At 31.9% G+C, this 27,807-nt stretch overlaps 1 protein-coding gene across 4 annotated transcripts; it reads left to right on the top strand.

Moving 5' to 3' along the window:
* The first annotated feature begins 1,685 nt into the window (after positions 1–1,685).
* LOC129951238 (protein gustavus) lies at positions 1,686–27,807 on the top strand. 4 transcript variants are annotated; one of them, XM_056063308.1, is made up of 4 exons: positions 1,686–2,341; positions 15,737–15,942; positions 26,349–27,244; positions 27,316–27,807. In XM_056063308.1, exons 2-4 carry the CDS (start codon positions 15,866–15,868, stop codon positions 27,453–27,455), a joined length of 1,113 nt encoding a protein of 370 aa, XP_055919283.1. In that variant the 5' UTR covers positions 1,686–2,341; positions 15,737–15,865; the 3' UTR covers positions 27,456–27,807. The 4 variants fall into 4 exon arrangements, with proteins under 4 accessions (XP_055919283.1, XP_055919284.1, XP_055919285.1 ...); XM_056063309.1 differs by lacking the exon at positions 15,737–15,942; XM_056063310.1 differs by lacking the exon at positions 15,737–15,942 and having other exon boundaries at positions 26,329–27,244.

Here is a 27,807-nt window from a genome sequence, read left to right as displayed (position 1 = left end):
AAATACAAAATGTCAGTCTTTCATGAGCCTGGAAAGTTACCACTAAATATTTTATTAAATTAAAGACAGAAACCAACCTGGCTTACACCGTTTTGATCTCAGATCATGTAAGATTTTAAAAGTCCAACAATGCAAAGGTTGAAAATATGGATTAAATAGTCAGACGGAATATTATAAAGCCCAAAAGCATTAGATTTTACTTATCTTTATTTGTTATTTGACAGAATAACACAGCTCATGATCACTTAAAGCGGATTTTCATGTATCTGCATCTCCATATGTATATTGCAGAAAAGTAGATAAAGGTAGATATATTTGTCAAAACATGAAAGCGAAAGAGATTACACTAGTAAATAAATAAATAAATAAGGTGGCGCAACAGCCAGTTAAGACCATTCCTGTGTTCGAGTACTGTTGTAAAAAAATAATAAAATACTATAACTTTTTGACAGTATTGTGTTGCCACAAGCCTTAACGAAAGTGTAATGAACTTAATTTAAACAAATATCAAAAGCTCCAAAAATGTAACAAAACTGAAAAGAAATTTTGGATAATCAAAAAACATTGTTTCAAAAGAAATAAAGGTGGTAAACAGTGCTTTCATAGTCTTAAAAAAAGATTGAAAACGTACTTCGAATTATTCTTTAATAAGTAAAAACGAATTATAATTCGAAAAATATGTAAAATAAATATTGCAAGTAGTTGCATGAATCTCACAATTATAATGAAATTCTTGAAAGAGGGTGCACAAAACTTAAAATAATTAAAATAGTAACAAAACTTAAAAATAAAAATGTTGCACTTGCAACTTTGTGGAATCATGTTCGTCTTTACTAAGATTTCCCATAATTTGCATTCTCTCTCTATCCAACTAGTTTGATTTCATTATTTTGCATCCTCTTTCTCAGCAGCCTTCGAAGAGCAGGTAAGGCACTATTCACATGAACAAGATTAACGAATAAACGAATATTAGTCGATTTTGATATTTTTTTCACATGAGAGTTTTTAATTCGTCGCGAATGAAGTTTGACTTTGACAAAAACAAGAATGATTTTTGTAGGTTTAGTACGCGCGATTATTTCATTCTTAGCGAGTGTGTATAATATGAAATGCGAATGAAGTTTGACAGTTCGTATCAACTACAATTTTTTTCGCAACAAATAAATTTGTTTTCTTAAATTTACTAATATATGATATTGAAAAAGAAAAGTATGCATCATAAATCAAATAGAAACTATATTGCTTTAGTTTTATTAAGAATTTGTGTGGAAATATGTCTTCAAACGTATATAAATTCACGTTTTGTCATTCATTCGTCGTTCGTTGGTTGCGCTCATGTGAATACTGCTTAATTGTAAATCCACCAATCCAAATATCAAGTAGTAATATTCAAGAAGTATCTTTTGAGATAGATTTAAATTTTCTGAATATTTGGAATATTAAATAAAAATTCATCGAACATAATTTGAGATTGTAGACCACCTCTAAAACGAACCATCATAACCAATCCTGTTTTAATTCATTGTTAAATTAATATCCAATCCCAATTAATGTGAAATACTTCAACAACCACTGGAAATTTTATCATTTCCCTGCCACATAATGGAAATATGTTTACCATTTCCCACAACACAACACAATTCCTGATGGCGATGAAAACCTGACTTCAAACAGTACGAGTACAGTTGGATTGAAATTTGAACCAATGTAAACCGGGGGTGGGACAATACGCTTGACAGATTTTACGTTTGCTTCAGTATTCAGTTCAGTGGTTCTTGTCTTTGTTTCTGTGGCACTCTGTTTTGTGTAAAATAATTGTATAAAGAAAAAGGAATTTCTTTTTTTTTCAACTTTATTGAAAATATTAAAATAAAATATTAACAATTTTTGTATACATGTTATCAAGAGTGTTTAATTTAGCTTCTAAAGTTATGAAGTCGAAAGTAATTTTTATAAATTTACATCCAGTCTATACCCATCATCCAAATTGCCTACGCTGAGGAAACAAAAATCGATTAAACTAAAATTCGGTATAATCGCATCTCAACACCTCAAAAACAATACATATTTTAATCGAAAATAATGAGAAGAAATCACATAAAGCAGTAGCAGCTTTGTGTTCAATAAAAGATACCACCCGAAAAATATATCAAAAATAAAATATAAAGAAAAACTTCGACAAAAAAAAACGAAGTATTAACTTCGTAAGTAAGAAAAAGTTGAAGGATAGCTAGCTGCACGGTAATTTCGCAAAGGAATACACATCACTGCATCGCTCGCTGATTCGAATCACTTATATTTTGGAGTATAGATTATTGTAAATGGAATTAGCGAAGAAAAGGTAATTGAATATATGGATTTATTTTAATAAAATATCTGTTTTAATATTAATCAAGGGTTTTTGGATGAAGATAAGGAACCAAAAGTTGTCGTTTCTTATTCTTTTTTTTTTATTGTATTAATTCGCCTCTGCGGCATGGGGCACAAATTGCTTTAACACGGAACATTGAGCTGTGCGCATACACTGAACCAAACCAAGTAGTGTAACGTACAGTAAAACGTATAGTAGGTCCATTAATTTTGTTTTAATATAAAACTTTTGTTTTGAATATTTTTAATAAAATATTTACTTATTTGTTAAATTTATCGAATCTTTTCTATTTTTGTGAAGAGTTTTCATTTTAAAACATCCTGAATTGAAATCATAAATTTTTATTAACAATGCACTGAGCTGCGCTATAATTATAACCGGAGTTATGGTAATACGCTTTGTATATTGTGTCATTGTGTTGCAATTCAGATGAAAGATTGGACAATAGATAATGACTTTCATGAACATTATTTGATGGTAGTTACAAGCATTTTAACTGGTTTTTATTCTTATTAAAATTGTGATTTTTGGTAAGAAAATAAAAGAAGTTAAATTGTGTGAAAATAATCAACATATTATTACTAGCTACATATATTTTATTTGATCTCCTGGAGAGTTATTTTAAAATGGGGATAAAAAGATACCTAGATATATATATTTTGTTTGTCTGTTTCATTTTTGTTGAGATGCTTGTACCTACAAAGGTCTACTCCATTTTAATATTTTCATTTATATGGTGGTCGGTAGAAAAATATCATAGTGCTTATGCGCCGCTTACTGCTCTTATTGATACATTTATTTGTTGAAAGCATTCAACTTTTTGCAGAGAAAAACATAAATAAATTAACCTTAGCATAGGTATTAATTTATACTTAAAGGCTATTTTAACCTTAAAAGAAAACATATATACCTACATTATGTCTGTAGATAGTAGGTAGGTCATATTATATTCATTCGGTTATTGATTACAGGTTTCACATTGTTTATACATTTATTTTATACAATTTTTGTTGTTTTATATACATTAATACATACACACAAAGATGATTTGTATATATGTAGGTAGGTATATCTACAAGTAAACTTTCTTAAAATCTTTGTTTAAAGGACTTGTATTAAAGAAAAAAAAATGTTTTATATTATTTTTAAGTTGTTTCTCCAACTTCCATTTCCTTTTATACCTTGTTCACGTTATTTTAACATAACGTTTAATATATATACGTGTGTATATGTATAATGTACCGACATATAAAAGTAATAAAGCCAATTAACTCGTGCTGGGCTTTGTGAAAAATACCCGTCGATGAGCTCAGAACATTGACCTTCGAAATTCGTGTTGTTGAATAAAAATAACTAACTTAAAAATTTTAAAGTTGAATTTTTATTTGTTGATTTTTCAAGCTCTTTTATTTTCTGCATTCAGACCTGGCTGTGTATCAATGAAGGTCATATTATATCTTTACAAAGGTTTTTTACCTACCTTGTATATAGAGATAGGTACACTGTTTATTCGTTGATAGATTACTAAAGCCAAATTATGTTTTTAACGTTGTTTATTTTGTACACTAGGTAAAGGTACCTTAAATCTATTTAAAGGCCTTGTCTTTTTTTTTTTTAATTGTTAGGCCTACGCGCTTAATGTGTAAAGTTGCATTAGTTTGTGAACTAAGAAACAATTGCCAATTAGCTATTTAAATTTTATATACATTGGTAGTATGCAAAGGTATAAAGGTTCCTAAATTCAAGTTATTTTAACCAAAGCTGACCTGGTGGAAATGCTGTTACAGGGTGGATGGTTAGCAGCGTTGCCACTTTAAGAAGAGAAGAGCTCAGTAGGTATGTAGATCATTACAGTAAAAAGCAGTAGATTGTATCTTTCCGCAGTAGATTTTCATCGAGCACAAAATATACAAATAATTAATTAATTAAAAACCATATTTTTCTATGTACGTATTTTTAAACTGATAGGTAATAAAACTTTTAATATATTGAAATACTTACTAAATATTTAAACGTTATTTTTACAGACTATCTATCAGTAAAAGTACAATTTTTGAAAATACTCTAAAAACTCAGGACAGTCTGACATTTACTGACATTATTTTTTTTACAAAAACATACATTTGCCATAGTGTTTGTTGTTTTGTTATTTAGTTTTGGCTTAAAATATAAAACATAAGCCCCGCGCAGAAATTGGTATAGGAAGAGGATATATTGATGGCATAGCACCATCGATAACTAATGTACTCGTAGCATCTATGTATTTCAGCAGTTTAAGTTCTGTATTTCGTTTATTTGGTTAAAAGTTTCTACAATATCCCTTTTTATTTTATCAGTTCCTAGTTTAGGTAATTAACTTTATTTATTCTTAATATTCTTATCTAAAATACGAATTGAAAGCTTTATAAATTCCTTATGAAGATCCATGTAGAGAAAAATGTGTTGTTCAAGAAGATATACTCTGATTGGAATAGATATTTTATTTTTTTATAATTTAAACTGTTGCTGACCCAGCGAACTCTGTGCCGTCTTAGTTTATTTGTTTGTTTGTTTAATTATCAGGCGCAAAAGCAAACAGCGCAAATGATCTTCCGACCAGTGAACATGCCACATATAATTGACCATGGGAAAAACATGGACATTCTAGATTCAAACCACAAACTTTTAAGGATTGGCCTTGTAATTTGTTGATGGTCATGACAAATGCAAGACGGATCGAAAATTGAAGTCTTTTTTAATTCAAACGGCATGCCGGTTGGGATCTTCGGGATCCTCGGAATGAGAATTTCCTCATAATTGAATTTTCCTTTCAGTATCGTCACGTAAATTACATTGTTTATCAATTTTCTAACCAACAGACAAGTACCGATGCACAGTTTTGGTTGGTTTATGTTTCGAAGCATAAGTACTAAGAGCCAAACTTTAGGAGTAAATTGTTAATTGCCAGGTACATCCAAGGAGCTTAAAAATTAGATTGGATAGTTTGTGGTTTCATCTTCATTTGTCACGCAATCAATGGATTTAAATGAATGCATTGTTCCAATGATCTTATTTTGAATTATGTAGTTCAGTTCATCCAAATCTTTATTCTTAGCAGCTAAAATTGCTTGCTCAGAAAAAAATGTTTTTTTAATACATTGTTGATAAGTTTGACTTTTGATGAGACAAAGTTACAGAAATTATTTGGAAATGATATCAATCCGCTCGATTCATCGACTGGTACTTGACCACTACCGATAGTCAGGAATTTCTCAAAGAAATCTTCAGCAGATGTATCATTAAGCAATGTTTGTTCTCAGATGCAGTTTCATACGTCCATACCATACGCCCATTAAATAGCTGTTTTTTTTTCCAAGTCTGATTATTTTTTGTTATACCACGTTTTATGATGACTGACCGTCAAGTCAAACGGGAACGCTGTTGAACAGGATAAGCAATATCCTATGTCCTGGCTCTAAGCTACCTGCCCAACAATTTTCAGCCGTTCTTGAGTTATAAATAGTGTAACTAACACGACATCTTTTATATATACCTAACCTATAGATTCTTGTAAAATGAGGAATTGTCAGTGTCACACAACAAATATACAAATTTAAATAAGCTCCCAGAATCCTGTAGTTTTGCAGAAAACGGGAACACTTTAGAAACAGGGACATATGTATATTTGTTTCATGAATGAAAACGTCCAACTAATTTTATTTATCATATCAAGTTCACAATGAATTGGCTTCGTTCGGACGATTTTTACAGCGGTTATTTGTATGTATGTTTTTAGACAGCTGTCCAAGTGCAGTAGATTGGATTTAGTGGCAGTAGATTTAGATTTTGCGCAATGTGCAGTAGATTTACTGCTTTTGCAGCAAAGTGGCATCGCTGATGGTTACGTGTAACAGTATCCGACCATTCACAAGTTTTTGCAAAACTTTACAAAATATGTAATTTATTTCAATTCAAAACACGTTTCAATGGAATATAAAAAATCTTGATTATTACTTTTCATATGATTCTCAAGGGCAATCTAAAAAGTTAAGTTTTGTGGTAATGAATTTTTATTATTTTTTAAAAGGTTTATTATAAATGTACAGAAAAACGTTTTCGTCAATACATGTGCTTAATGCTTTTATTGAATGTATCGTATTTTAGCAAACGAAAATTGTTTATATTAAATGGTAGTCGGTTACTAAACCCAATTGAAAGTGTGTTCTAGTATTCTGGCCAGGTAGCCGGCTTCTAAATTAACTATTTTCTCATTTGATATTTATGTGTAGAAAATTCAGTAAAATATAATAATTTGACTTATGTAAAGTACTCGACCAATATTTTTTCTTATATTTTCAACAACATTTTTAGATTGTTTAGGTTATTCGAATTGAATCGATCGATGAAAGCAATTACGGTAAGACTTTTTGCTACTCGTAAAAATCCCCAGCTCCAACGAACTTATAAGTTTTTTCACTCTCCAAATTATTTTTAAAATTTGCAGTTATAAGTGCCTGTTGGCTAGTGCTGTAATTGACTAAATTATAATGTACCTACATTTATTTATATTTTAATAAATAATATTTATTTGATACATTTTTGATTATATCTTATGAGGGTATAGCATGATACAAAAATATAACAAAATTAAGGGCTTAACCTAAGTTTAGAAGATTGAAAGATCTTCCAATATTGGCAAATTTTTCGCAAAACATTATGATGAAATTTTTATCAACCATGTAAACAATTTTAATGTCGAAAGACATTTTTTGTATTTATAAATAATTGGACAATTGTCTACTTACATAAAAATAGCAGTGCTATTCAAATAAAACAAAAAGGACTTCAATATCAAAGTTATATATTTCATTGAACTTCTAATAACAAACTAAAATATTTTATTCATAATAACCGAAAATAATTATTATATATCTTTTACCGTAAGCTTTGTCATAGTAAAGACCGTTTTTTAAATATATGACGTTTCATAAAAATAGCAGTGCATGACAAAGTACTAGATCTATTACGTAAGAAGTAGGAAAAACTGTAATAAGTTATATGAAAGTATACAAATAATGTTAGCTTACAATTAGTTCTTTGTTGCATAACCATTGTTTTTTATGATGCTTCGCATCTACGAGGCATCGAATCCACTAAATCCTGAGACCTTTCGGATGATAGTGCGTTCAGCGAATCACGCACTGTTTTGCACAATTTTTTCGTAGTCTAGGGTTTTGCTTTATAAACTGGGTTCTTAACATCGCCCCACAAATTTGCGATGAGGTTAAGGTCGGGGGATTAAGCGGGCCACTCCATGACCGATAACTTCTGCGCAAACCATGATTTTACCTTTTGACGTATGCTTTGGGTCATAGTCTTGTTGGTATACCCAAACCAACGGCATTTCCTCTTCAGCATAGGTTCCTCGAGAATTTTCACATACTCGGTTGCATCCCTTAAACACTCCATGGGATAAATAGGCCCGAAACTGTAATATGAAGCAAGCCCATATCATAATTTTTCCTCCACCATGCTTCTCTGTTTTTATAGTGTACCGTGGATCGTTTGTGGCATTTTGAGGTCTTCTCACATATTCTCGACGACACCTGAACCCAAAAAGGATGACTATCGCTTCACAGAACATTTCTCTTTTCCCAAACTATACGCTTTAACAAACTCCATTCTTTTTGCCACATGCCATTTCGTCAAGAATGGTACCTTGCGTGGAATTCGGGCCGGTAGCTTCGCTTATAAATGACGTCTTCGTATTGTGACAGCACTAACAGACAGTTGAAGTCCATTTCTCATTTTACTAGAGCCTATAGAAGGGTTCTGTTTTGCTAACTGAACAATTTTTCTATCAGTTCTTTCAGTAGTCATCCTTTTTGGTCCTCGCGTTTTAGTTTTTTTTTTTTGACATTTTAAGGCGTTACTGACTACTTTCGCTGTTTTGAATATTTTGGTAGGTTTTTCCCTCCAAACGCAGTTTTCATTAAGCTTTCGAATTTCTTCGGTGCAGTGTCTTGACCGTCTGATTGTTTATTTTTGAGCTAATATTTGTTAATTTTTTATATGGTAGCGTGTTACAAATACTTAAAACTTTGTATAGTAAAATATTTATGCACCGAAAAATAAAAAAAAATAATTTTTAACACTTTTTGATTATAAAATCAAAACCACTGTTATTTTTATAACCACTCTATATCCAGAGAGTTTGAAATAATGATTGTTCACCGGGAAAAGTATAACTTCAAGCTAAAAGTCTCTTATATGAATACGAAACACCGTTAGATGCAAGTAACATCTTAATTTTTTTGTAATAATTTTCGTTCTTTAAATAATTGGCAATCTAATAAAAAATTACCAGCACTGATATTTTTATAAACACAACTGTATTTGATTTTGGATGATGTTCTTTCCAAACAACATTATTCAAATAGACAAATATTAATTAAAAGTTACAAAATTGTCTTCAATTGTCAGTCGAATCTCTCCCAAAAAAATGTCTAATATAAACATATACAGTCCCTGTAATTTCCAGCTATTTTTATCAGGTTTTCGAATATTGTAATGCATTTAAATTATTTTGTATCCAACAGATTTAAAGAATTTTTTTTTAAATTAATATTTTCAGTTTTTTGTTGTTGTTATTTTTGTAATTTTGTTGAACCTCCTTTTGATTTAATAAAAGCCCAATTCTGCGAGGCATACTGTCAATGCATGATTTGCCTGTTTTTGTGCGTGGTGATTCCACAAGTGTATTACTCTTTCAATAATTGTACACATCTTTAGCTACTTCCTCTCCATCAACTCCCACACGTTTTAAATGGGTTCAAATCAGAGCTGTTTCCCGGCCAGATCAATAGAGTGATGTTTTCTTCCCTCAGCTAAGTTTTAATGGACCGGACTGTGTTGCATGGAGCTCAAATAAAATATTTGCATACAAATTTAACCTTACATCCATTCTTAAATGTTAAAAATATTGCGTATAATCTAATAATTATTGCTATTATTTTCTATTCTTCAAACTTTATTGATATAGTTTTGTAGAAATAGTTTTGTAGAAATACGAAATTTTCTATGCTGGTATTAGTTCTAACATACATAAGCAATTAAAATATGGATGATGCCCTACAATAATGATTATAGGGCATGATTCTGATAACATAAGGGACTTCATTTGCAGTCAACTGCATTCTTTGAACTTGAGTAAGGCAGCTAGTTACTTTTTTTCAAGTGAAAACCTTACTTTACTAACTTTTACCTTCAATTGATCGTTTAAAAACTATCAAAAACATTATTGTCTACAAAACACTTAGGCAAGCTACAAATTTATCAATACTTGTATTTTGCATTTTAATGACATATTAGGTCCGTTCACGTACCTTCCTAAAACAGTCTTAACTTTACGAAATTCAACTAAATCCTGTTCACGTACTCCAAAATTTCCTAGTTTTTCGTAATTTTCACAAGAGAGTAAAATATTACCTACGAATTTTGTCCCAAGAAATTTCTTTGGTCTGATATGTGAAAAGTGTCAAATTTGATAGAACTTCAAATAAATAAAAATATTGCTGGCTTTCGCTGTGACTTATAAAATTAAAAATTCTTCTAGGCAACGGTCTAGTCACTGATAAAGCTTCGGTTCCAATCGATCACCGAAACCAAGCATCAGTGAGCGTGGTTAGTAGACAGATGAAGGACCGTCTCGAAACCTACAGCGTGCTGTTGTCACATGTTCTTTCTGTCTGTTGTTATCACCTTACAAAGTCTAGTTGCTCAAGGTGCTGTGTTCTCTACTCTGTTCATTTATGTGCGGAGTAGTGTGAAATGTAATGTAATGTAAAATTATTTTCCCAAAGAACAGCAAAAAGATTGCAATTTTCAAGCTTCAATTTAATCAAGTTTTTTTCATAAACAAAACAATGGTCCAGCATGATGTTTCTTGAAGTTCATGTTGTCCTTAATTTATCCATTTACAAAAAATTAAATAAATTCTAAACACGAAATGAAACGATGATGTTTCAAAATATATATATTTTTTTTGACAGTCAAATTGTGGAACAAATTTTTTGTTTTCCCGTTCGCTTACTTATTTTTTAGTTTTGTTTTTTTTTTATCTTCAAAATATATCTTTTTGCGAATTTTTAGATTTAGATTTAGAGAAAAAACTAATCGAGAGAGACAAATTTCCTCGTCTCCGTCCCTTCGAAACCTCTTACGCTCATTTTTTATAGCGTGTTGAATTCGTATCGGTGTATACATGTTTTCACCTCGGAGAGCAGAAAGAGAAAAAACTTCAGTTGAGAGATTGAGACATTTGACATTTCTTTCTCTCTCTAGTTTTCACAAATTAATTCTAGAAAACAATTTGCGTTTGTCATTAAATTACGGTAAACATTATAACGGTAGATCATGGTGAATTTGTTTTTCCCTTCTCTTTCTCTGAGTTACAGATAGATGGCATTAACAACCAAAACAAGAAAAGATATGTTCAGAAAGAGTGTAACAAGGTTAAGGTTTTTTAGACTAGACTTAATTTATATATATAAACGTGTACATGTTTTTTATAAATGTATGTTATGTTTATTTGAGCAGTAATACCTTAACTACTGTATTATCTAAAATATACTGCATTGAATTGTTTTACATTAAATTATAAAAGGCGGAAATAATAAAGTTGTACAGTTTACCGGGTATATTTATATAAAATATCCATATCCTCTGCAATTGCGGCATCAATCGATATTTTCTGGAACTTAGTGTTAACGTAACACCAAAAAAATCAATTATGAAATTTGGCTGCGATAATAATTACTTGAACACAGCATTTTCTATGTTTATAGTTATTCAGGTTCAGCCCTTAACTTAGATTTGCATTTATTTTTGAATAGCCTACAAAGTTTAGCAAACATCTATGAATAATCCACAATGCACTTTCAGAAAAACTGTAGTTAAAACTTTCCGTCACAGATTTTCCCTTGAAAGATAATATATAAATAGTTAGAACTGGAAAACTTATAAAAATGATGCATAAGACTTAAATTTTGGTTGAAGAACAAACTTGTTTATTCTTTTCATAAAACCACTGACCTAGCGAGAATACAAATGTTTTTACTTTTGTAGAAAAGTATTTTTCGGCTTATTTAGTTAAGCCACAAATCTTTTGCAATGAAAATTGGCAACAGAAGTAACAAGTTGACGGCCTTTTTATTTAGTCTCTACTTAAATCACTTATTTTCAGCATTTTGGAAATGTCGTGAGTAATGTAAACAAAATAAACAACGAGTACACACAAACAAAATAGGAATGGAAAGAAGAGATGAGTATAGAAAAATGTTTTCAATGTTCCTGCGTTGTTTTATTTTCATGATACATGTTTACAATCTGTAACTCTCGTTTTCAATGTTCCTGCAACTCTCGCATCAACAACACTCACAACCGAACACAATGAGAGTACATACCAACAAATTGTTCATCCACAATTTTGAATTTTCTTTGAACACCTCTGAACAACTGACTAAATCCTTTTTGCCATTTTTCAAAGGTGCTGGGTATGTAAAAACAAATGTATCAAATGATAATGTATCAAGACTTGTATTTTGTATTTTAGTGACATATTTCCTATATTTTCTTAAATCTGACAAGGAACCCTTTTTTAACAAAACATTAAAAGGAGTTGTACACAAAATACGTAAATAACAGACTAATAAAGTTGAGCTTTCAGATAACTGAAAAAACATGATCAGCTGTCATTTTGACATAATATGTGGACTTTAAATTAATAGCTAGGGAGATTTCTCTTTCCAATAAATGTAATACCCGAACATGCATTACCTTCAAGCCTATTATGTCGTCTGAACCTGACCAATTATAGGCTCTGAGTAGCAAAAAATATTAATGAAATTAATTTTCAGATCACTAAAACAAAGTTGGTATACTTAATGTCGGGGACTTTTAGGAACTCATATATTAATGAGTTTTACCCGTAACGTGATGGGGTGAGCGTAGGACCGTCTTGGATTCAAACCCTGTCTGGGTACTACCTCTTGCGAGGAAGATACAAATTCTCCTAGAATAATTCTTGTCATGAAAAGTGCTTTCTCCAATTGAACGTTCGGATTCGCCATAAAAACTGTAGGTCTACTTCATCCCTTACAACATGACTCGCACACATGTTTGGTTGAGAGTTGTAAGTCACTAGGGCATTATTCTCAACGGACTGTTGTTTATTTTTTTATATTGATAAGGTGTTCTTACTAATTTAAGTGTTACTCTACAGGTAGTGTATTTTGTTGGGCTGTGTTTGTTCAGAACATATTCGTGTTTTATTGATGTGTGTCCAAGTCTAAGTTACCTTCGTTTTTGCTATTTTTGAATATCAATGCTTAATACGTTTTGCGAATTTATTTTATCTTCGAAGAAATATTAAATTACTATTTTCTTCACATACCTAAGCATTCACAAAAAATAAAACTAATATATAAACGAATTGTAGATTTTTAAGCATGAAAGATTTAAAAAAAATGAAAAATTAAATGCAGATTTAATACTTATAAATATTGATATATTTGTTTGCAATAATTTATCAAAGAAATCATAACTTGATTGTGCAAACTTTCGAATATTAACCACACGTTAACACACATAGCTATACGAAATCCTAACCTACATAATCTATACATTTACAAAAATAATTTCTTGATATCTAGGGCGCCTAATAAAAATTGTTGGACCTTATATTTGCTTTTTTTTAAACCTATCGGGACACGAGTGGTACGTTTATATAAAAATTATTTGAAGTGTACTATCCGCATACAGAAAGGTTTAACTTTATTTTTTATTTTGAGTTTTTTTTTTTAGAAAACCGTCCCTTCCGTCAGAACCGAGGAAGAATGACGCCTCATCTTTCTTCAAAATTCAGTTACTAAACGATCTTCGTTGACAACTTCTATTCTAACTGAAAGTGTTAGGTTATTTTAGGTTAACGTGGTTGCAGATTTAGAATCCACACAATTAGACCAAAAGAAAAGGCCCATTACTTTTTACTAGTCGAACCATTTTGAGCTTTTTATAAAGCGAAGAAAATATTTGATATCCTTTTTAGCTAGTTCACTGGGATTATCAAAAGAGTAGTCTCTCAGATGAAGTTTGTGTCTTAGTGAAAGAGCAGGGCAAGTGCAGAGAAGGTGAGAGATTGTTTCCTCTTCTTCTTCGTCCCTACAGCTCCTGCAGAAGTCATTTGAGGCCACACCAAGTCGTATTGCGTGTCTGCCTATTGACTTATTAGGGAGCGCTTTAGGTCGAATGAAGGCCATATGAGTTTTGTGGCTGCGCATGTTGTTAAATTGTGCCACCTTGAGTTTGCTATCGCAGAAGCTGTTTTTTTAGGAGAAGTTTACATGTAGCTATCGGTATACCTATCTCCTCCCTTTTAGGTGAAATAGGCATGACGGTTCCATTTTTAGCAAGTTCATCGGCTCTACAATTTTCTGTGACGTCTCTGTGGCCCGGCACCTGACTGTGAGAGAAGATGCGGATATCAGAAGTTGATATCACGTTTTCTCTTAGCCAGGAGAGAACCTCTTTGATCGCTAAAATTTCCGCTTGGAAGACGCTACAATGAATAGGGAGGCGAAATGCAATGCTTAGATTAAGCTTATCTGAGTACACACCACTACCAACTCCCTCATTTGTCTTGGATCCATCTGTATAAAAAGTGTGAAATTAAAAAAAAATCCTATCAACTTTCCGAACTTCAATGAAAAAATAACATATTAAATTGTTAAACAAAAGATAATAATTATAAAAATCTCAGAAGTATGTTCCCACTATTTTGCTCTGGAAATTGTATTCTATTTTTTAATATAGTTATATTGTTGTTAATTCCTAAATAAATACTTGATCTTTACCTTGATTTGGATAGCAAAATCGCATCTCGCACCACACAATTAATCACCATTACACATGGCTTTGAAAGTGTTTTATACCATCAATGTTTTTTTATTTTTAAAAATAAGATTTCCTTATTTTTGTCTCTGGAGTTTTTTTTAAGTTCACCCCAGAGATGTTTTTTTCTTCTTTTTTTTAAATATATAGATTTGATTGGCTTAATGAAAAGTGTATTGTTTAATTCTTTTCACAACTTTTATGAATTCTTCGGTTCAATATCTTGCCTGAACTCACATTTAATTGACATGTCCTCTTCGGCAAAAGGCAACATTTAGTTGATTTGTGTCCGGATTTAGTCCACAGCATATAATTTTAATTGTCCCAGCTTCAGAAGGTGAACAAAACTAGTCAAAAATTATAGTGCTTCCACCAAAATCCTTAAATGTCTTTTCCTTGCACTTGGGATCAGACTTGAGTTCCTTAAAAGAAGAAAAGAGATTAAGTGTAAATGTAAGTGTCTAAACCAATTCTAAACCATGCTAAACTAGTTAAGGATTTTAAGAAATAAGAACTAAATACCTTTATGAATTCCTACTCATTAAATAATTTACTGACTGGTAAACCTCGTTCTTATCAAATATGCATCGATTTTTAATTGATAAAACCACAATGTAATGTCGTTAATGTTCCATGATTTTTATTTTTGTGAGAATGAAACAACCAGTTATTAATTGGTATGATTAAAACTTCAGGTATTAAATATAATTTTTGCTATGAATTCTCGATGGACCATTTGACATAAGGAGATCTATGGATGTCTTCTCGACTTGCCGTGGTGCATTTGTAAACATTCCACATGTGTTGAAGGAATGCATTGTGAATATTTGTTTTTATTAAAATGCATCTTACGAACCGCCTAAACATTCTGCTGCTTCAGTAAGAAACGCTTGTATTTGGAGCAACTAAAAGCACCTTTACCAGTTTTTGGTGTAGCAAGAACTACTCGTACATCACCATTTGTTATCTTAGCCCTTTTCTCTCTAAGCTTGATGGGGCAAAATGATTGGGTATTTATAGTCTTTGAATATTGTACATACATACATATAAAATTGGGAAAACGCGTAATTTGTTAATAGCTAAATTGATTTGTATCTTCTTATTTTTATTGAACAAGGTGCCCGGAAAATATTTATAATTCTTTTAATACATGTTTCATACAAATCTCTAATTGAAATATGAATTTCTAAGAGACTTCAAGAAAAGTTAAAATATTTTGTATAATACAGAAAGACATATTACACAACATGTATTTATTTTTGTATATTATTATTATTTAAATGAGTGCTAACCATGCGTGAATATATATGAATTATATGAAGTCTTCTTTGCTTAAAATATGGTTGCCTTAAGAAAAAGACACTTTGCTTTTAAACTTGCGATTTATTTAAAGATGTCAAGTCTGCTACATGGGGCAAACTTCCTTTTTGTCAACAGGATGAAAAATTAACACACGATGGTTACTTTAATGGATTGACTGATCAAAAGAATCAGGATCATGAATTCGATGGCGTGAAAGGATCGGATTAAGCTTAAAATTATCATTTTCAACCTATTTTACAAATAATGAAGAAAGCAAATAAAGCTAATGAACTTACAAAACTAGATGAAATACAGACTGAACCTAACAAACAGAAAATCAGGTAAGTGACATAAATTACGAGTACTGAAACACACAAGAATGGATTTGTAAATTATATAAAAACATGATATGGAAACATTATTTTTCTTACGTCCAATCCTTAGAGTGAAGAATAATACATATATGCAATATTTATAATATAATTATACAATGTAATTTAGATGAAGTACTAGTAAGGATGATAAAATATGACAAAATCTGTGGATAAAAACATACATACGTACAAATCGACGACTACCGCGACGTTTGTTTAACCAAGGGTAATTCTTTTTACATTTAACTACATTATATGTAAATAAATATCAAACATTCTAATAAAATGACAATATTTGTTACTTTCGATTAACTGAATAAAATCTACACAAAAGGAAGTTTCATACCATTTACATAACAATAATTAATCATAACATCGTTTTACTATTTTGTTATGAGACTAATTGTCTTTTTAGTTCAGTAAATTGAGAACTGCCTTACCTAGAATTGGGAGGTATTGAGTTGTTAATTTCTGTACCTTCTTTTTGATGTGTAAAAAGACGCTTCGTAAGCTCGCGAAAGCCGCTTATTCTGCATTATCTTCGTTTTTATAGCTTCGATGGTACATTTACCAACATTTTGTTTTCATCAAATACTTGTTCTGGAGCCAATGATAAAAATATTTTATCACTATCTTCTAGTGAATGACTTAAATTAATTCATGCTATGGTTGGAAACAAAATTCGTTATATCAAGTAATTGAAAATTAGTAAGTAGTACTCGACCTTTTCTGGGGTTCTAAAGCATTTCCGTCCTAATCATTCTTGTTTTTAAAAATAGATAAAGTGAAGTTATATAGTTAGAAGTTATTTCAAAGATTTTTTTTCATTAACTTTAATTTCTTTAACAACAATTTCATTAAAAAACAAATGTTGAACGCTGCAATCTTTCTGTTCTCCGGTTAATCGTCCTAAAAAATGTATCAAATTTTAAGCTTGATAACTTTGGTACATGTGTTAAAACCACTTGCATTAATCACTGTTTTCGGAAACTTTGGCAGTCTATAACTAACAAAGTAGAAACTAGATTGTATGAGACTTAGGGGACGGTTATAGCTATCATTCAAATCGATCCGGAAAAAATTTAGAATCGATATTTGACGGTGATTAACTTCGATTAGAAATGAAAATTATACACTGATCGTTCGGAAATCACACAAAGAATTTTTTTGAGAAAAAAAATGTATTTATTTTTCGCTAAAAATTTATTTTTTTTATTTTCCGGACGGAAATTAATTTTCCTAAACTGTAACCTACTAATTTGCCATCGATTCGGTTTGCCGGAAAAATGCCCCATTGGCTAGCTCTGCCATGGGTTCTAGAACCTTAATCGATTACAAAAATATTAATTTCCGCCCTAAGCGTCTATGATCTTGATTGAAGTAAAGTTGTCTCCCTCGCTAGGACAACCCCTTGACTAGACTTCTTCATACCATTATATTTTCACTCTCCTTGCTTCATCCTTCCCATCCTGTTCTTATCAAAAAAATTAGTTCACCATTTTGATTTTTATATTTAATTCAAAAATTATCTAGATATAATTTGATTTTAATTAACTTCATTTGTATCTTTAATATGACGAATTTTATTTAATTAAATTTACGATTAAAATAAAAAAATGCTCTAATGGCCTCGTTGCGGTTTTTAATTCAAAATTTAAACCAATTACGTCTTTGTTTTGCGGCTAAATCTATTTAAAAAGAAAGAGATTTGAAAATTCTTTTTCTTTCGGCCGACCTTTACCCATCAACATTTTCTGCTGAATTAGCAAATAACATTCAGACAACCAGCTAGAATGAATTTTCTCTGGATACTTTGATACAATATCATCCCCATTCTCCCAAAAACAATACCACTCTTTTATCTTACTGAGATTTCTCTCCTTAGTGTCCCAAGTTCCTATTCTCTGAACCGATCCTTAGCTCAAATTACGACCTACATTACCGACTCGCAATATCGTAACACTTGATCTCGTTTATGTCATTTTGACAAGTCAAGAATTAAAATAATTTTTTTTGTTTATTATCGTCGGTCGTCGTCGATTCCTTTAATATTTATGTCGTCGTCTTTTGTATGTTAAATAAATAAATAAAGTCGAAATGTAACAAAACACCTGTTATTTATACGAGTAGTTCAAAAGTGAAACGAATCGTTCCACTGATTTGTTTCATTTTAACACAATTCAAATGACATTTTTCTGTCAGTAAAACTTTGTCGGTGGATTTCAATCAGGAAATTTTTTTTAATGACAGAAATTTTGACTGAGCTATAAATAAGCTGTCGAAAAAATCCATTGTTTGTTTTCTATGATGAAAACCGATGATAGCTATAACTTGCGCCTTATTAGGTACACAATGTTTAGAACCCTTAAACGAAAACGTAAAGAGTTTATTATCTTAGATTCTGAGGTTGCCCCGTATTGCACCTCTTTATAACACTATTGCTCACAAATGAGGTATACAACGCTGGAAAGTTCAAGAGTATATTTTGAGATTATGGACACATAATTATAATTAAGGGGCTTACAAGCAAGATAAAAAAGATTTTTCTTTTTTAACGCAATCAAATGTTTACTTTTTTATTAAGTTTAAGAAATGTTTTACATTGGATATTAATTTTAACTATCTCAAACAAATTATGAATCGATTATCAACTCTGTTGTATTTACCTCTTTTCTTTTAAGATGAATTTAGTTTTAAAGAAATCTTTTCGAATCACAAACGATATTTTGTACTTAACATCAACAATAAGATACAAATTGATAGAAACTTTAGCGCAAGTTTTCACTTATTGTTTTTGAGATGTATTTGTGAGTTAAGCTTCTTTTATCTCCTGAAATCTCAAGATAAAAGAAAATAGACGCATGTCTACTCAATACATATATATATAATTTTGTCTAAGTTTAATCACAAATTTTTTTTTTCGGGTCAACATTCTTACAAGAAAATAAAAAAAAATATTTAAACAATTTGTCTTTGCTTAATTGGTAGCCAAATTCCAAATTCCGTTCATGCGTTATTGGTATTCTCCATCATTTTCATAGGTCTCGTATGGAGAAAACTCCATTCTATTTAAAAAATAATGGTTGTATGTGCCTATGAAGAGTATTACCTTGCCTTAAATTTGTATTTCTATAATGTTCTGACGAATTATACTGGAGTAATGGTCAAAACTAGGTTTTAAAAAAAATCTCCAGAAATGGAACCGATTTGTGTTCCAGTCAATGAGCATAGTGTTAAAAATCTCATTGTGATGGAAGCCGCCTTCTCAGTTAGGATATGTAAATGTTGACCATACGATATTTAAAAACACCAAATACTATTGAAACGTATTTTTCTTAAAAGTAGTTTTAGTTTTGTCAATGCAAATGAATAGAACTTAGTACAAAGATCGGTCTTTTATTTTATTGTTTATCTAAAAAAACATATATTTTTTTTATTTTTAATATTATGATGGTATGATTATTATTGTCAGTTTCGCCCGGAAAATCATTCACCCGAAATATTTTTGTTCGTCCGGAATTTAAAAAGCTATTGCGAGTTTCTCCCGAATAGCTTTTTTCTAACTAACTAACAGCCGAATAATTGTCATGTTCAGCAAACTGAGTTCGCAATAAATTTCCTGATCTCTGATTAAAACAGAGAATGAAATCTGAACCTATATTTCTTGTTGAACATCAAAACGTAATGAAATTTATGTAGGTCCACAATTTACTGTTAAACTGGGTAGGACAAGACACTAAAATACAAGTGGATATTCATAATTTCCCTGTTCGTTTTTTGGTATGTGACTATTCGTTTCTAGAAAACGAACAACCTTAGTGAATTGTATTTTTATTTGTACACCGTCAAGGATTAATAAAAAGAAGTAATTTATAATAAAAATAAATGTAAAGTTTTTTTTTATACAATTTTGTATATTGTTGTTATGATCTTTCATGATGGATATTGCTTCACCCACTTTGTCACAAAGTTCTTTATGCGTTTAAAGTTCCTCCATAACAATTTCTTGGGTACCAATTTTGCAAATATTTTTTTTTCTTTGTGATTTGACTAGTTGAAGCAAGAATAGTTGCAGGTACGACTGGAATAGGATCAGAAAGTGAATAGGTTATAACATCAGCATTCTGTTGGTTATGTTGTTCGTCATTTTCAAAATTCATCCAAAAAATCTTCAATTTGAATTTCATTTTCCATATTTTCGAAACTTCTCTTTTTGGGTAGATATAACCCAAACGATTTTGAAGAAACAAAGAAACTGGAAGACGGCTTCTTCAACAGGAGAGAATTTTAGTGTCCTTTTAGGTCCACCTCCTGTTCCTCTTTCCGTTATTTTGTTTGTAGCAGCCTTTATCCTAATTAAAAGGATTTTTCTTTTTGTTCAGTCTTCAGCAATGTGAATTAAATTGAACCCTTACCATCTTCCATCCGAACTCAGTCTTGATTGGAGGCCCAGCGCTATTAAGCTCAAGTGTAATCTGCTTGAAAAATGCATCTATTTTTTCTTTACTTTTGTTGACAAAACCTCTTGCGATTTCAGGATTTTCCTGCATCTTGTTTAGCGGCATATCGCTTTGATTTGCTTTTATTGATTTGGTCCTTACATGTACGAGTAGATACAAACAATAGAGTTATTTTGTTTTTTTTGCACCTTCAATTAATATAAATAACTTACATTGTAAAATGTTTCGTTCTTCTGTTCACCTCTAAAAACTAAGTGGACATTTTAGCGCCAAAATGACATTTCATTCCGCCCAAATTGAGTGCTCTGAATAAGGGAAATCTTTCGAACATGCATTTTTTTTTCGCCCCAAACTCACAATAGGCGAATTGAATAAAGGAATTTTTTTCGGGTGGAATCTTGTTCACGTGAAACTCACAATAGGGCTGATGAAAAGAAAAATATTCAATAGGTTTCAAAAAGTCTTCAAGTCTTTTAATTTTAATTTCAACAGGTGAAAATATTAAATTTGATAGTAACATTTGTTATAAAGATCATGGAGTAGGAACACTTGATTTGAACTTCAATAAACAATATATATCGACAAAAAGTGTCAATTGATTTAATTTATTTGAGATTTAGTCAGAAAATCCTTATTTTAATTTTATTTAATCATTTCCATTTTTTACTACCGAACTAATTATTGGCACACAACGAATTCTTAGCTTAAAGTCTCATTTTTGGGATCATGTTATGTTCAATTTATTTTGCATTGGGGGTTGCATTTATTTATAAACAAATGCAGTTAAGTTTATCAATAAATGTTTAAATTGATTTAAGTTTAAAGCATTATTAACAAAAAGCTCTTATTGTTTCCTAAAACATTATTGGCAAATTTTTATAAAAGCCCTTCTGTTTAATAACATCACTTAATCTTATAGGCATAAAACATTTTTTGGTGACTTCGCATCCAATATTTTGCCATTTTTCCTTTAATGCCTGTTTCAGTTCATATGAACTGGCAATCGCACGCTTTTCACGTGTTTTCCAGTTTGTTTTCACAAACGTTCTATTGTTTTTAGTTCCGAAGATAGTGGTGAATGTTATTTTAACCATGCCTGTATGGAATGTTTTTCTAACTTTCTAACATAGATCCTGAACTGATTTTTTAGGGGTTGTTCTTGTCCCCAAATTTTTTTAGTTTAGCTTTTTGATAATTTTGTTTACGTTTTTGATAACAACTCATTTGCTAAAAATAATTTCACTGCGTTAATGCAATTGATGGACTTTGTTTTTCACTAATGGGCATCAGAGGTCCGTGGACATACTGTATGCTTAGCACTTTCAAAGCTAGATACACTCATGATATTATGCATGAAGTACTCGTAGCAGGGGTCTCTCCATTCTTTTCTCAATCTCGGCATAGGATTTGCCAAGGTTTGCATATTTATTGCTTTTTCAATACATTCAATGGCCCGTTTTTTTTTAACTTAAAACCTAACTAAATTGAGGAGCAAGATTGTTTTTGAATATCTGTTATATTTGAGAAAATTTGTTGAAATTTGAAAATAAAATAAAACAATGTTTAACATTTAAATAATTAAGTGGGGCACTATAGGAAGCAACTGACTTTTTTTTGCGGAATTTAGTGACAATAGTCCCTTAAGATTCGTCTGCGATTTAAGGAATAATTCTATTTTATTTAGAACACCACTCAAAAACTTTAAGTCGTTTTCCTGCTAAAAACTTTATCTTAAGGGCACATTTTTATGGGCAACATTCAAGAAATTATTCCATCCATAACAAAAATTAGATACCCTTAAGTATAATGCTGTCACTTCCAAGTTTGAACATTGGTTTTTAGAGTTTGAGGTTGGAGGGTTCTAACATTGTAAGACTTGTAACAGTATGAAAAGTACATGGACAAAACTTGGAAATGAACTGAGTAGTATCACAGTACCCTGTAAAATACTTAAAAGTATTTGAAGCAAATAATTACAAAATCACTGGTACCAGGTACTCTGGTACCAGGTACTTGAAAATTTACAGCTCTGTAACATACGACTTACATGTCAAAATCTTGTTGCATTTTTGATGATTGTATACATAGATTTTCTTATTAAAGTTACACTGACTCTAAGGCTAGGCGCGCACATAAAACTTTTTCGAAACCAAATAGTTCGATCCTTAGTTACCCAAACATCGCGCACATAAGCAACTCCGAAAGTAATCAACGAAGCAAACCAATACACAGGAAACAATTATTTACCTTGAAAATTATTCAATGATTTAGTTGAATGTCCACGCTTTTACCTATAATTCCTTGCGACACAAACTAAGGAATTGGTTTGAGGTGATCGTCTAGTATGTGTCAAAACACAAACTAAAAAGTTGCTCGAATGGGCGACAGAATGGTTTCTGTATGTGCGCGGACTCCAGTTTCGAAACTAAAAGTTGCATGTGGCATAGGCAGGGATCGACCCCAAGACCTCTCGCATGACAGTCAAACGCACTAACCATCATGCCACGGGTACATCTCCGAAGCATGCTTTCTACTAATTTGAAGGCGCGGCGTATTCTAGTGGTAAGGATCTCCAGATCCGAAGAAATTCGTAAGACAACTGCTTTAAAGTGTATGTGTGTCTTCCACGAAGCTTCTGTTTAATATATCCCCACACATTTTCGATAGGGTTAGCATCGGGCGACTTTGACGGCCAATCCAATGTCACAATGCCAGATTGACTCTTCCACTGAGTACAGAGCTTGCTGCGGTTTTTAGGATCGTTGTCCTCTTGCAGAATCCAATCCTCATTTTTTGTGATGAACCATCGTTTGGCAGATGTCACTAAAGCCTTTTTGTAGATTTTTATCATTTTCTCTGCATTTAGGTTGTCAGTAAAGAGGCACAAAGTGCTGAATCCCTGCTTTAAGAGGCAGTCCCAAAGATGCACCTTTATTCCATGTTTTACGGTCCGCTGAACAAGCCTATTTGTGGAAGTTGACCAGGCTCGCATGATGACCGAATGTGCCCATATAGAACATTCATTAATAAAAATGACATTTTCAAAATCAATGCATCAAGGTATAAGAGCGAAAACTTTCATTAACTGACGGTAAAGTCGACCACGCTCTTACTTGACAGACGTATGCACATTCGTATGTAATTTTGATAATATTTTGGTACTTAATAATAATATTTTTGCAATTAAAACTATTACTTGTTCCATCAAACTGTTCCTTTTAACAGTTTAGTCAAAAATTTTGAATGATCATTCATTCCTGTATTAAGAGTAACTATTGGGATTTCCATAGGTAAATTCAGATTAATTGATCCTTTTTCGTGACGCATGGAACACGATTGCAATTTATGTTTTTTATAGTCATTGTGTAAGTGTAACTTTGTGTTCGTGTTAACGATTGCGCTAGGGTTGTCAAATTCCCAGTTAAACAATTTTTAAAAATTGTATTACTTTTGGTGTAGAGAGGGGTAGGGTTGGGTTAGGTTATAGTGGCTGCGGATTTGGAATCCATACACTTCGGCCAAATGAAAAGGCCCATTGTGATACCACATGAATCTAGAGAATTACTTTATACTAGTCGAACCATTTTGAGCTTTTTAAAATGCGAAGAAGATATTTGATATCCTTTTTAGCTAGTTCACTGGGATCAAAAGAGTATTCTCTCAGATGAATTTTGCGTCTTAGTGAAAGGTAAGAGATTGTTTCCTCTTCTTATTCGTTCATACAGCTCCTGCAGAAGTCATTTGAGGCTACACCAAGTCGTATTGCGTGTCTGTCAGTATTAGGGAGCTAATATGAAGTCTGATTTGAGATAACCAGTCTTTAGAGCGCTTTAGGTCAAGTGAAGGCCATATGAGTTTTGTGGCTGCGCACGTTGGTAAATTGTGCCATCTAGAGTTTGCTATCGCATAAGCTGTTTCTTTTAGCAGAAGTTTACATGTAGCTATCGGTATACCTATCTCCTCCCTTTTAGGAGAAATAGGCATGACGGTTCCATTTTTAGCGAGTTAAACGGCTCTACAATTTGCTGTGGTGTCTCTGTGGCCCGGCACCCAACAGAGGTGAATGTTAAATAGCTGCGCCATCTCCATAAGAGACGATCGACAATCGAGGGCCGTTTGAGATTTGGTTGAGTCACCGTCAAGAGATTTAATAGCAGCCTGACTTTGAGAGAAGATGCGGATATCAAAAGTTGATATCACGTTTTCTCTTAGCCAGGAGAGAACCTCTTTGATCGCTAAAATTTCCGCTTGCAAGACGCTACAATGATTAGGGAGGCGGAATGCGATGCTTAGATTAAGCTTTTCTGAGTACACACCACTACCAACTCCCTCATTTGTCTTGGATCCATCTGTATAAAAATGAATTCTTTTGTTATCCAGGAGTTTTTTGTCTTCCCATTCATCTCTGGATGGAATGTATACCTGGAAGTTTTTTCAAATTGGAGTTTTGGAATAGTGTGGTATATGTACTTTGGTATAGAACCAAAGAGGTTCCATACTGCAATCCCGTACATAAGTATTGGTCAGATGACCTATGTGTATAGCCAATAGGTTATGCGAGGTTGAAAACCCCATTTACTTCCTATGGCTTTCTTGCAAAGGAAAAGAGCTGCTGTAGCTTTTTTAACTCTTTCCTGAATATTAGATTTCCAACTTAATTTTTAGTCCAATATCAGACCAAGATATTTGGCTTCATTGGTAAAAATTAGTGGTACACCTTTTATTGAAGGAGGTACAATTATTGGGATCTTGTATTTTCGTGTAAAAAGGACGAGGTCTGTTTTTTGAGCATTAATACTAAGTCCGCAGTGATCAGCTTATAATATAGTGACCATATTGAGTGCGTTTTGGAGGAGGTCTCTCAGTGTATTAGGATGTTTCGCTGTGACGGCGATAGCAACATCATCGGCATATGCAACCACTCTGTAGCCTTCCCTCTCAAGGGATATTAGTAGTTCGTTTGCTACTATGTTCCACAGGAGAAGGAACAGAACACCACCTTGAGGAGTGATTCTACCGACAGACTTTTTCGTACAAGAATCCCTAGAGTTGATGATCCTGCTTTTTAGCATTAGATTAATCGTGTAGAGGGGTAAATCTACGAAAAATACAGATCGACAGATCTGACATCAAAAACAAAACAATTTATTTTGCCCATAGAATGCAAAAACATGGTAAATTTGTGTTCGGCAGATCTAGATCAAGAATAAATTGAATTATGTTACCCCCTTATGTAACTGTTTGAAAATCACACTTCACGATTTTTTAACACTCCAATCCCAAGTAAGATAGACTATCCTGTATATATGGACTTTTAAATAGGTACATACATTATTAAACGAGTTGGAAATGAGATAGCTCAAATAAAAATCAAATCAACTTTCAGCTGTTGACAAAAAGGTGACAAACATTTAGATTTCGAAGTCAAAAATTATTATAAAATAAAATTTTCAATGAAATTTATGAAAAAAATATACAGATTGAAAATCAATTGTTCGGGTTCCTTCAAATTTAATATCAAAAATATACCAAAATATACTGGAAATTCTGGATACCTTTGGATTCCTTTTTTGACATCCCAGTTGTTGTGGATACCCTTTCATATTGAGATTGTTTTCGTACCACTATGGTGTATACTGCAAAATTAGTAATTGTTGTATGCTCTATTCCTTTCGAACCATCCTTTTGGTTAAAGGTTATCTTGAAAAGCAATGTTTTGTAAAAACAAAAACTATAACGTAATAAATAGATACATTTCTTTCTTGTTTCTTATAAATTATTTCTAATTTTGGAATATGTTTTAATAAATTAAAACCATAAATAACTAGATACATTTTGTAATAAACAATTTTAGATCAAATACAACTTTTTCATTATAATGTCTCAAAAATAGATTGTTTTTGTTTATTTCAGGTATAAGGGTGGTCGGGCACCTATTTTCAGATCCAGTGACCGAAGAAGACCACAAAGCATATCATCTGCCACAACCTTAACTCCACGTGTGGTTCTTTCCAGATTAGAACCAAGAGATTTTGAGCGCTTACGCTTGTCGTACAAAGTAACTATACTAGACCAAAGACGAACACGTAACAATCGATCTGGCATGAACATGGGACAAAAAAACAGTGCAGTTGTTAAAAGTGTTAGTCGCGGAGATGCACAAGTTCCATTCAAACCGGTCATACCACGTGAACTCGCAGCCGAATATGTTAAGCCAGCTCGTATTGAAATTTTACTTGATATGCCTCCAGCTAATCGCGAAGCACAACTCAAATACGCTTGGAATGCCGAGGATAGATCGCTGAATATTTTTGTAAAAGAAGATGATAAATTGACATTTCACAGACATCCTGTCGCACAGAGCACAGACTGCATACGCGGAAAAGTAGGCTTCACAAAAGGTCTTCACATTTGGGAAATATATTGGCCAACACGGCAGCGAGGCACACACGCTGTTGTAGGTGTAGGAACTTCGGAAGCACAATTACATTCAGTAGGTTATCAAAGTCTAGTTGGTGCATCAGATCACAGCTGGGGATGGGATTTAGGTAGAAATAAACTTTATCATGACTCCAAAAACTGTGCTGGAATAACTTATCCAGCGATACTCAAAAACGATGAAGCATTCCTAGTACCCGACAAATTTTTATTAGCACTTGATATGGACGAAGGAACACTTAGTTTTATAGTAGACCACGAATATTTGGGAGTAGCTTTTAGAGGATTGAAAGGAAAGAAACTTTATCCAATAGTATCTGCAGTTTGGGGACATTGCGAGATAACAATGCGATACATTGGTGGTTTAGATCGTAAGTATTTCTTATTTTTTTTTTTCTAAAATAAAAATATTATTTAATTGTTGCCTTCTTTTTTGTTTTAGCTGAACCATTACCCTTAATGTATTTATGTAGGCGTGTGATACGGCAGAATTTAGGACGGACGCATTTAGAAGAGCGCATACAAGAGCTACAACTGCCACACTCGATGAAAACATATTTATTATATAGGGATTGCAGATAGTAACATATAAGTTTTGACAATAAGATATTAAATTTAACTATAATGATAATGATAACAGTAATCATAAGAAAACCAGATGAAAATTAAGATTATAATTTACACTCATAAAAAATCACATGTGTGCGTTGTAATATGCATAGTTAATATATGTGTATGTGTATATGTATTTATTATATATATATATACATATAACAATATATAATGATATGTATAGTGTAATCGGGTAAAGAATTCTAAAAATATACGCTAAAGAAAATTAATTTTCTCAATCTCTCGAGTTCAAAAGTATTTATGTATGCTTTTATAATTTGTAAAAATTTGGAATACATTATTTTTTAGTTCATATAACGGA

The sequence above is a fragment of the Eupeodes corollae genome, chromosome 3 (assembly GCF_945859685.1).
Source record: "Eupeodes corollae chromosome 3, idEupCoro1.1, whole genome shotgun sequence".
Lineage (NCBI taxonomy): Eukaryota > Metazoa > Arthropoda > Insecta > Diptera > Syrphidae > Eupeodes > Eupeodes corollae.
Note: the sequence above shows the minus strand (reverse complement) of the source record. Positions and strands in the feature narration are given on the sequence as shown.